The 12153-nt window shown below is 38.7% G+C and overlaps 1 protein-coding gene across 2 annotated transcripts in view; it reads right to left on the reverse strand.

The window, feature by feature from the left end:
• The window catches only part of mlf1 (myeloid leukemia factor 1), a 28928-nt gene that overhangs the window by 8242 nt on the left and 8533 nt on the right, over positions 1–12153 (reverse strand). Inside the window, exon 3 of one of the 2 annotated variants that reach the window (XM_057838697.1) lies at positions 9094–9189. The exons of the other annotated variant lie outside the window; for it this stretch is intronic. Within the exon in view, the coding sequence (XP_057694680.1) occupies positions 9094–9189 (96 nt within the window). The remainder of the gene's footprint in view (positions 1–9093; positions 9190–12153) is intronic. 2 annotated transcript variants of the gene reach the window in all.

The raw sequence follows: 12153 nt of genomic DNA on the forward strand, positions 1-12153 counted from the left end.
TCATCACTGGCACTTGATTAAAAATATACAATGGATGTAAATAGAGATGTTGCCAATTCACACACGTCCACGTCACAAGTCCAAAGTTACTTTGGTAAAAAAAAAAAAAAAAAAGCCACAACTTTAGTCTCCACTACATTTCTAGCAAGTCAAGTTTGCAACTCAGTCACATCTATAGGGATAACATGTCTTTTGCATTGATCATAACATATATTTATTTGTGCCCAAAAAATATAAAGAACTACTTCTAAGTGTAGTTTTACGATGCCATACTTTTTACTTTTACTTTGGTAGATTTGTGTAGAAAAAACACAACTCTTACGCCACTACTTTGGGCTTCACTTGTGTAGTGACATTTTTCCTCTTTTTCCTACATGTTAGTTTTCACTTTTTTTTTTTAACAGCACAGTGGCTCGACCAGTTTAACCAATGAGATGTCGCAAGATAATCAATAATAACAATAGAGTCACATGACCACACACAAGCGTGCAGTTGGAAGTTGGCCTGTTCAGTCACGTGGCGTCTTTAAAGCACCTTAAAAAAATAAACTATTTGACACAGAGTGCTGCCGTGAATATTACGCGAGTCTATAGCATGGATTTCAACCTCTCGCGCAGTTTTTATTTGGCGCCGATAGACTACGGAAAATCAGAGATATGATCGATATCTTTATGGTAGAATTTCCCCACTAGAGGGCACTCATGCTATTTGGCCAGGTGATATTTCATTTCTGTAGATTTTTCTAGTTGAAGTTAAATGGCCTAATATGACTATGTAGTAGGTTATACAGTGATTCCTCGCTACATCGTGCTTCAAACTTCATGCCCTCAGTCCATTGCGTTTTTTTTTCAATTAAAAAAAATTAACAAATAAATGCAGTATTTTATAGAGCGCTCCCAATCCGATCACATCGTCTCTCACTCTCGCTGCTTTTCTTGGTCAAGCAGTGTACTGGAGTTGCTTAGTAAAGTTAACGTTAATTGACAGACATTAAGGTTTGATCTTGCTCCATGTGTCAATCATCATTTAACTTGTTAAACAGCTGCTGTGGCAACTCATTGTGTGTAAGTGAGCAGCTTGAGGGCATATTAGTGGACTCACTCAATGAAGCATTTAATAAAGACAAGCATTTTTGTACTTTATTCTTGTTTAAAAAATAATTCTGTGGGACAGTAAGTTTAAAACTTATCATTATTATATTTGAAGTGCTTAATATATATATATATGAGTTTTTTAAATTATACTTTTAGGAAAAAAGTGAAAACCATGTCTTATATGTATCTCTTTCAATGCCAAAACTGAATATAAACATTGAATACACACACACATAGGAGAGGGAACCTCTTGGTACCTCACGATACGATACGATTTGCAATACAAAGCTCACAATAACGATGATGGCGATATGGCGATACAACGATTATCGATACATTGGTCAAGAAATCATTCTAGGATATTCTACAAACTAATAACAGAAAAACAAGCTTCTGCTGTGAATTGGAATGAGTTTATCTCTAGTAGACGTCCAATTCATTTTAACTGGGAGGGTTCAAACGGTTTGAACGTCTATGGGCGTCAGTGGCAGCCAATGCCAGGCAATGGGGTAATTTTGGGCCATTTAAGGTAATTTACCTGTTAATTTTCAGTTACTTCCTGTTGATTTTGGGGTATATTATGGGTCTCTTCCTGTTTATTTTGAGTTACAGCTGGGAATCACTCAAATGAATAGGCAGTGACTCAAACTCAACAGGAAATGACCTGTAAAGGCACTAAAATGAACAGCAAGTGACCTGTAAATGCCCTGAAAATCGGACAGAATGACTGTGAATGCACTGGTTTCGAATGAACGAACGTTCCCAGTCTGGATTGGGTGTCGAGCACCGTCAATGCAGCCTTAGAGTTAACTGAGACACTATTATGGTGGAATATTTTGGTAGCAACTTGTTGGGTCTTTTCTATTTTATATTTTTTCAGACATTGACACCTTTTTAAAATATCTCGATTCTTGGCAGGAGAATATCGATAACCTTTTGGGATACAAGGTATCACAATATATCACCATTTCGATATTTTGTCACACCACTACACATACACAGTGGCGCCTCCAGAAATTTTTCATAGGGGTGGCCAGATGGGGCCACTTAAAATCTTGGGGTGGCCAAAACTAAAAGCCATAATTTCAGGTTTCATTATATTATTGCAGTAAAAAGGTCAGGGGAAAACTATCAGAAAGACTTAAGGACATGGCTACTGATATACTTTGGTGTATTGTGTAGTATTTGATGTTACTAATGATTTAATGTGCATTTAATGTCCAAAACTACATTTAACAAAAGAAAATAAATGCATTCATTTGGGATGAAATGAATAAATGATGCTACAACAATCTAACGATATACTGGCAAGTGGGGAGGCCAACCAATTTATAGGGGTGGCGCCACTGCACACACAGAAAAAAAAGGGTGGGGGCTCTAGGTTTTTAAGGCGATAGGCGAAAAACCTTATCGCTCTAGGTGATAAGGTTTTTCCCTTATCGCGGCGGGTTCTTGTCCTCATTAACCACGAAAAACGAGGGATCAATGTAGTACATAATAATAATAATAACTAGTGTTGCACCGACACCATTTTTTGGGCCCGATACCGATACAGATACCTGGCTGTGCAGTATCGGCCGATAACGATACCATTCCGATACCACTCTGTTAGCAAAAAAAAAACACACACACATATATATATATGTGTATATATGTACGTATAAGGGATGCAACGATACAGTTAAGTCATGGTTCGGTACGATTTTCGATACATTTCAATACATTTAATGCTCTGAAACAGAAAATACAACTGTTATTATTATAATTATTATTATTATTATTTTTTTTATTTGCTAACAAGCAAAAATAACTTCATATAAACAAACATTTTAGTGCATAATATTTATGTGCTTACTTCTTACTGATCTGAAGAAATGTAAAATTTTGAAAGTTTTATATAAGTGCTGAGAACAATCTTTACTGTTTGTAAAGTGGGGCACACTGTTGATTGCTGCAGCTCTCTTAGCAGCTATATTTACCATATAAGCAAAACATCCTATTTGTAGTCCGAGTCAATCTGTAACATGTACTGAATTACCAGTATTTGCAGCATTATCTATAGTCACTGGTATGGATTGATTTGGCCTGCTTAACTTCCATTCAGTCATGGCGGTTTCTAATTCATCAATGTAGTATGTGGACTACGTGTCGCTCTGGGCTCACGCAGCTAATGGCATGGGATCTAATGTAGTACATCTAGGTTGCTATTTGATGATATCTAGTGTGTGCGAGCGAGAGTTGGCATGGGATTTAACATAGGACATCTAGGTTGCTATTTGATTATATCTAGTGTGCGCGCTGCGCCGCTTGTTTTCTGGCCACAGAAGTCACTTCTGCTCATTACTGCACAACACATATGACAATCGACTTTCATAAACAGGGCGAGTTTGAAGTACGGCGCTCTTAATTTGCCACTCATTGTTCATCATGAAACCATGAGTTTGCTCCCACGGGTTTAACCTTTCTGATCCCATCGGCGCTATAATAGCAGGCATTAGCTTACGCATGCTAGTCGTTTGTGAATGCCATGTTAGATGAACAGCGTAACGTCACGGATATGCGTTGTACTTTACATCCTTAAAATAGAAGACGAAGGAGTTAATTTCGTTTGGTAATTTCGAGACAAAGACATACAGATGTCATGCATTGGGATTTGGGAAGTTAGCTCACGTGGGGAAGACAGTACATTTGCGTTCAAGTGATGCCAGTACATGGTATCGGCGCCCTAGTCGATACCGATACCACCAATTCGAGCCGGATCGGCGCCCCCTGCCGATACTGGTATCCGTATTGGTGCAACTTTAATAATAACAACAGTTCATATAAATCAGGGGTGTCAAATTAATTTTGGTTCGCTGGCCACATTCATAGCAATTAGGCCAGACTAGTTTAACTAACTGGCCGCCATTGACGGCGCTAGATGTCCAATCCATTTTAACTGGACGGGGCGAATGAGCAAACCCAGTGTAAATGCCCCAAAATCAACACGCAGCAGCCTGGAAATGCCCCCAAAAATCAACAGGAATTCATCCAAAGTAAGTATCTTAAAATTATAAAGAAGTGAAGCAAAATTAACTCATTTGCTGCGATTGAAAATGATGGACGTCCAGTTCACTCAAACTGGAAGAACTGGAAAGACAATTGCAATCGTGCACGCCCTCGATCGCACAAACCACAAATCTACTGTTTTACCGCGCCAATGTCAAAGTAAAAGCATGTGATTTGGTATGAACTGTAGGCCTATGTACGAGCTACAACGCGCCTGTCAGGCAGAACAACTCAGCGGACCGGCTTGGACCCCCTGGCAGGCTGCTTCCGGCCCACAGGTCAAATATTTGACACCTCTGATATTGATGACATTGCGTTGAGAAAAAAAATATACCATTGTTTAAAATCAGTTACTCAGTACCCGAGTATTCTTTACCAAAAACATTTTCACTTGTACTTGCGTACATTTTTTGGATTACTACTTTTACTTGACAAATTATTTTGAAGTATAACTACTCTTACTTGAGAAATTTTTTTAGCTACCCTACCCACCTCCGTGCACCGGCGATCCAGTTTAACAATGTGTAAAATTGTTTTGCCAGAGCTTTGCAACTTTATCTTGGATGTCGATCGTTCTGGCACATGAAAGCTAAAAAACTGTGGAAGCTGAAGCCTTAAGTATTAAGTCTGAGCCTTATCCAGAACAAACCTGCTGGTGTTTATGACTCAACGGCCCCGCATGAGCATCCCGGCATGTACGTGTCTGTTATGCTCAGGGGCTACAATCAGCGTGGTGTTGAATGACTTGTGTTCCATATGTAATTGGGTCGCATTGCCGGAGATAAACAGGGACTTTAACACTGAAACTGAGCTTCATTCTGAGAAGGCTACACAGGGGCTGAAAAGTCCAAGGCTACCACGCTGCGCTCGCTCAGCTCTTTTCCAAAAGGTCAAGCTGATGTAAATAAAACACTCCTGGTCACTATCTCGCAGGCCAATTTTATCCCACAGTGGCATCTATGGACAAATAAATGCCACTTCCATTTGTGACCGCATTATATTTAGCCCTGACTGCTTTAAGCAGAAGAGCATAAGAGTGCAAGATAAGAAACCCGTTGCTGAGAACCTACTGGTCACAGCACCAAACTTGGCGGATGGCTTAATTATTGTGGCACTCCACATTATTAGAACCACCTCAGTATTTTGTATTAGTTCTACTAAACTGAGAGTAGTTTTAGAGCTGGGAATCTTTGGGCACCTAACGATTCGATTACGATTACGATTCAGAGGCTCCGATTCGATTATAAAACGATTATTGATGCACCCCCCTCCTTTTTTTTTTTTAAATAAAGTTTTGTACATTAGTTCCAAAATTGTTCAAAAATACTCTCAGGCTAAACCAAACTACTATTTCAGTATCAAGTTAACATATAGCAGTAAACAAATATACAAAAATAACATTAAATAAAAAAACTCCAGTCCCCATTCTGTATCAGCAGCTTTAAACTACATTCAATTAATTTAATGTTGTGAATCAACCGTTAAAGTTGTTAAAATTGCTCCCGTTATTCCATAATTTCCCTTTTGTCTACTTTTGACATGTGAAAGTTTTAAAACTATTTTAAAGATAGATTCAAGTCAATATTTTACCGATTTAGGAGTATTTTAGATAAAAAGTTAATTAGGTTTGCTTGGAAGGTTCGCTACAACAGCATTGCAGGGAAGTTTACTGCTTTAAGATGGCGGCCGTTTACTAACGCCCGCATCTAGCTTTTTGCAGATGTGCTGCTACCGCTACCGAGTCTATAATCCATCTAGTCCTATATAAATGATATCTACCGTAACATTATGTAGCTTAGCTGTACTTGTAGCAGCTTTTCGGCAGCAGTCAGGTATGTTGTTGTGTTTTTTTATCTCGTGGCATGAGTTGAGCTAGAGCCGTGAGTTGAGCGTTGGCATTACCCGAGGGGCCGGTTAATGAGAAGCATAATGTTTAGCTACTCCCGCTCCGTTCCGTCCCAAAGACCGCGCGGCGCGCTGAGTGTGTTGTACTTCCGCTTTACTTGGCATATTTCAATAATCGGAATTTGGATGTTTGTGAATCGTTCTCGAATCTTCCACGGCCGAATCGCAAATAATCTAAGAATCGGAAATTTTGCACACCTCTAGTAGTTTTATTAATACAAGAAAATGCCGTTTCTGGAGAAATTGCGATGGTAGCTTTGCTGTGGTTGGTATATTGGGTCACTTCCTGTTGATTTTGAGGCATCTCGGACTTTCTGTAGATATTGGGTCACTTCCTGTTTATTTTGGGGCATTTCAGGTTCATTTCCTGTTCATATTGGGTCACTCCTCTTGATATGGAGGGGATTTGGGGACACTTCCTATTGATTTGAGGGCCTTTTGGGTTCTCTTCGTGTACATATTGGGTCACTTCCTATTGATTTGGAGGCATTTCGGGTTCTCTTCCTGTACATTTTAGGTCACTTTTTGTTGATTTTGATGCATCCCATGGTCAATTTCTGTACAGTGGTATGGAAAGTAAACCAAGTGGTATGGAAAAATCTGAACCTTTTGGAATTTCTCACAGTTCTGCATAAAATCACCATCAAATGTGATTTGATCTTTGTCAAAATCACACAGATTAAAAAAAAAACAGTGTCTCCTTGAACTAAAACCACCCAGACAGTTATAGGTTGTCATATTTTAATGAGGATAGTATGCAAGTTATGGAGGATGAGGATAGTATGAGATAAAGGGAAAAATAAGTCAACCATCTCATTTAATATTTTGTGGCCCCCCTCTTTGGCGGCAATAACTTGAACCAGACGCTTCCTGTAGCTGCAGATCAGTCTGGCACATCGATTAGGATTTATCTTGGCCCATTCTTCTCTACAAAACTGCTGTAGTTCAGTCAGATTCCTGAGATGCCTGGCATGAATCGCTGTCTTTACGTCACGCCAAGGCACTCTCAATGGGGTTCAAGTCTGGACTTTGACTTGGCCATTCCAGAACGTGTATTTTGTTCTTCTGAAACCATTCTGAAGTCTATTTACTTGTGTGTTTTGGATCATTGTCTTGTTGCAGCATCCATCCTCTTTTTGGCTTCAACTGTCCGTCAGACGGCCTCAGGTTTTCCTGCAAAACATCCTGATGAACTTATAAATTCATTCTTCCATTAATGATTGCAAGTTGTCCAGGCCTTGAGGTAGCAAAACAGCCCCAAATCATGATGGTCCCTCCACCATGCTTCACGGTATGGATGAGGTTTTGATGTTGGTGAGCTGTTCCATTTTTCTTCCCCACATGACATTGTGTGTTACTCCCAAACAATTGAACTTTGGTTTCATCAGTCACAAAATATTTTGCCAAAACCTCTGTAGAGTTTCCAAGTGCCTTTTTGCGAACATTAAATAAGCAACAATGTTTTTTTAGACATTAGTGGCTTCCTCTGTGGAGTCCTCCCATGAACACCATTCTTGGCGATAGTTTTACATATAGTTGGCGTGTGCAGAGATATTGGACTGTGCCATTGATTTCTGTAAGTCTTTATCAGACACTCGGGGGTTCTTTTTTACCTATCTTGCCCTGAACTCTTGGGGTCATCTTTGGTGGACGGCCACTCCTTGGGAGAGAAGCAACAGTGCCAAACTTTCTCCATTTGTAGACAACTACTCTGACTGTCGATTGATGAATATACAGACTTTTATAGATGGTTTTGTATCATATCCCAGCTTTATACAAATCAACAATCCTTGATTGCAGGTCTCCAGACAGCTCTTTTGACTGAGCCATGATGCACATCAGACAATGCTTCTCAACAAGACAATTATTACCAGGGGTGTGTTTTATAGTGGGCAGGGCAGCTTTAAACCACTCATCAGTGATTGGGCACACACCTGACTTATAATGTTTGGTAAAAATTGGGTTTCATTTGCTCTTTAAGCCCATTTAGGCAGAGGATTCACTTACTTATTTTTCCCCCTTCTCTCATTGTTTGCATGCTATCCTCATTAAATATGAAAGCCTATAAATGTTAGGGTGGTTTTAAAGCAGACACTGTATTTTCATCTGTGTGACTTTGACCAAGATCAGATTACATTTGATGGAGATTTTATGCAGAAATGTGAGAAATTCCAAAATGTTCAGATACTTTTTCATACCACTGTAGAAATCGGGTCACTTCCTGTTGATTTTATTGCATTTCAGGAATTGGAAATCAACAGGCATGAATGGAAGTTTTTGTGATATTGTAATGACTGGCAAATAGGGCCATTGGAAATGAATGGGACATTTTGGCCATTATAAATGAACAGGTAAGGTTTCAGCAAAAACTGTATGGAACTTTAGTGCCCCTTAGCATCGTGAATTTCTTGATATATGTGATTTAATTTGGACAAAAATTGTAGGACAAGTAGCGTTTTGAAATTTTCCTTTTTATTCCCTCCAAAAAACACCCGTCAACCCATCAATGGTGTTGGTTGGTCAAGCTTTTTGGCTGGGAACCCAAGATGGAATAGATCGTAGCTTTTGCGTTACATGGAAAGCTACAATCAATTATGAATTAAATTTTTAAAAAGTGACTTCAAACTATTCTAAAGCTCAAAGACAGCATCATGTGTGGTGAAGCATGGTGGAGGGAGCATGTACTAGTATAAACAAGCGCACACAGAAAATGAAAGGTGATATGAAGTAGTGAGTGGCGATCCTCAGGAGACAGCAGGGAAATGTGAGCTCGCTTTACTAAATTAGCTCAGTGGAAGGTAAACGGACGAGGCTTATTTTCCCACTGGGAGTCCAATGTGTTGAAAACTAGATTAAAAAAGAAAAACAGCGCTCAAATCCACAAGAGTATTATGGGGCCCACGTGTTGAACTATGATTTACTTTTTTAGTATATGTGCATTTATGTATTTCAGTGTTTTGAGGTGCAGATTAGATTGAATTAGCAAAGTGTACATTTTAAGTGGCTCTGGTTCTATAGTACTGAGGGAGCAACATGTTTGTCTCACAGTTCTGAAGCTTCGATTTCGAACTGCTAGGCTGCGGCCTTCCTGTGTAGAATTTGCAAGCTCTCTTCGGGCTTGCGAGGGTATATTCCGGGTGTTCTGGCAAAATCCAAAAACATTCATGTCAGGTTCATTGAAGACTTATCTGCTATAGAAAATCTGATCTACTTCAAATGTTGCACTTTATCCATTTTAATGATTTGTACAACTTGAGTGATATTTGAGATAATTTGCTTGATTAAAGTACCTTAAAAAATTTATTATATACGGTGGAAAACACAGACAAGGCTGAAAAAACAGTTTCTGCTCTTGGACCCCTCTTTAAAATAAACTGCTGTATTTTAAGCCAAAAGAACTGTTGTGCTTGATACAGTATGTGTACATGCTGCCATAACAGTTTTAGAGCGCATTAAGCCCCCCAATTTTTTTTTTAATTTGTCCGTATTACACTGGAGACCCCCGTTTACAAACACCGCGCATCCGCTTTTGTTTCAACCCAGCCATAAAAAGGTAAGTAATTACATTTATTATTAAAAATGTCTATCATTTTTGGCTTAAGATCATTAATTGATGTCTAATATTTAGTTAAAAAAAAACAAAAAAAAAACTTTATAAAATTATTCACTCGCATATTTTAAACAAATTACGTCACAATAAAAATCGCTTAATTATATTTTTTTTGTTACTGTCGCATTTTCTCCAATATTTAGATGATAAAATTATCTATCCAAAGAAAGAAAATTTGAAAAATAACATTCAGAAGGGTATATAATTGAAAAAGAAAAGAAAAGAAAACCACTCCTTGATGAAACATTGCGACGCTTGTTATATTACCGTGTTTCACCCATAAAATCCCCCAGCTCTGAATGGCCCTGTGTCTTGACACTCAGTGAGACATGGTACACGGAATTTTTGGATCGAAACAAGGTGAGTACGCGATAATAGGGGGTCTTTAATTCCATCCATCCATCCATCATCTTCCGATTGTTCCGGGGTCGGCTTGCGGGGGCAGCAGCTTTTGAGACAATACACTATATACGTGTGTTACGTATTACGTAAAAAGGGATTTTTTTTTCGTTCACTGTCTGACATTGAATCATACCAAACTACTCCTTTTAGGTTGATTAAAAATCCACTTGTTTTCTAGTTGCTAAGTGCAATGAAAAAAATATTTTGTGGTCAATTTTTACCTTGTTGGCTGCCATTGGCCAATCCATTTGGACTGGGAGGGTCTGGCAGTTCCACATTCAATGGCAGCCAATGTGTGAATCAATTTTCTTTTTCGACAATTTTGTTAATGTGTGTTTATCTTATCTTTTAGAAGCAAATTACAAGACTTGCAAAAGCAAAAGATTGAAAAAAGCCACAACAATTTTTTTTGCGTCTATTGTAGTCAACGACACTTAAAGAGTTACGTTCTTAAGTCATGTTTGAATGCAGTGCAATTTGCCTCAGCACGACATTATTACATAACATTTGAGTTAAACAAAGGCAAACCTAAAACATTGCATCTTTGGAAAACACAATTGGAAAGTCAAAAGAAATGAACTCTAATATCCAGCAAAGAAACGGGGACATGTGCATGCCTGGGTCATCCATGGGTGTAATTTCCAGATGCCAGAAGGTGCCACAGTAACAAACTATCATAGGAATGTCACAATGCTCAGAAAAGAAACTCTTATGCCTTTGAAATTAAAGTGTTTTGATGAAAAATGAAAATTATTAATCAAAGCACAAAAGCAAAAGAAAATTTCTAAAATGCTGGCTGAAGCTAGCAGACAGTCTACAAGGCCACTCTACCAGAAAAAGCCATTACTCCAAAAGACACACAAAAAAAACAGACTGCAGTAAGCAAAGACCATCCTTATTGAATACAGTGATATGAAAAAGTATCTGAACCTTTTGGAATTTCTCACTTTTCTGCATAAAATCACCATCAAATGTGATCTGATCTTTGTCAAAATCACACAGATGAAAAAAAATGGTCTGCTTTTACTAAAACCACCCAAACATTTATAGGCTTTCATATTTTAATGAGGATAGCATGCAAACAATGATGGAAGGGGGAAAAATAAGTAAGTGAACTCTCTGCCTAAGGAGACAAAAAGAGCTATTTTTACCAAACATTTTAAGTCATGTGTGTGCCCCACCACTGATGAGAGGTTTAAAGCTGCCCTGCCCATTATAAAAGACACAACTGGTAAGAAATGTCTTATTGAGAAGCACTGTCTGATGTGCATCATGGCTCGGTCAAAAGAGCTGTCTGAAGACCTGCGATCAAGGATTGTTGATTTGTATAAAGCTGGGAAATTATACAAAACCATCAGAGAAGTTGTTTACAAATGGAGAGAGTTCAGCGCAGAATACTCAGAGAGGTAAAAAAAGAACCCTAGAGTGTGTGCTAAAGAGTTACAGAAATCACTACCACAGTCCAATATCTCTGTGCACACGTCAACTTTATGTAAAACTATGGCCAAGAATGGTGTTCATGGGAGGACTCCACAGAAGAAGCCACTGGCGTCTAAAAAGACAGTTAAATGTTCGCAAAAAGGCACTTGGACACTCCACAGAAGTTTTGGCAGAATATTTTGTAGACTGATGAAACCAAACTTGAATTGTTTGGGAGTAACACACAATGTCATGTGTGGAGGAAAAATGGAACAGCTCACCAACATCAACACCTAATCCCCACCGTGAAGCATGGTGGAGGGAGCATCATGATTTGGGTCTGTTTTGGTGCCACAGAGCCTGGACAACTTGCAATCATCAATAGAAGAATGAATTTAAAAGTTTATCAGGATGTTTTGCAGGAAAACCTGAGGCCGTCTGTCAAACAGTTGAAGCTAAAAAGAGGATGGATGCTGCAACAAGACAATGATCCAAAACACAGAAGTAAATCAACTTCAGAATGGTTTCAGAAGAACAAAATACATGTTCTGGAGTGGCCACGTCAAAGTCCAGACTTGAACCCCATTGAGATGCTGTGGCATGACCTTAAGACATTGATTAATGCCAGACATTCCAGGAATCTGACTTAACTACAGCGGTTTTGTAGAGAAGAAT

This window comes from Corythoichthys intestinalis, chromosome 6 (assembly GCF_030265065.1).
Source record: "Corythoichthys intestinalis isolate RoL2023-P3 chromosome 6, ASM3026506v1, whole genome shotgun sequence".
In the NCBI taxonomy this organism is placed as follows: domain Eukaryota; kingdom Metazoa; phylum Chordata; class Actinopteri; order Syngnathiformes; family Syngnathidae; genus Corythoichthys; species Corythoichthys intestinalis.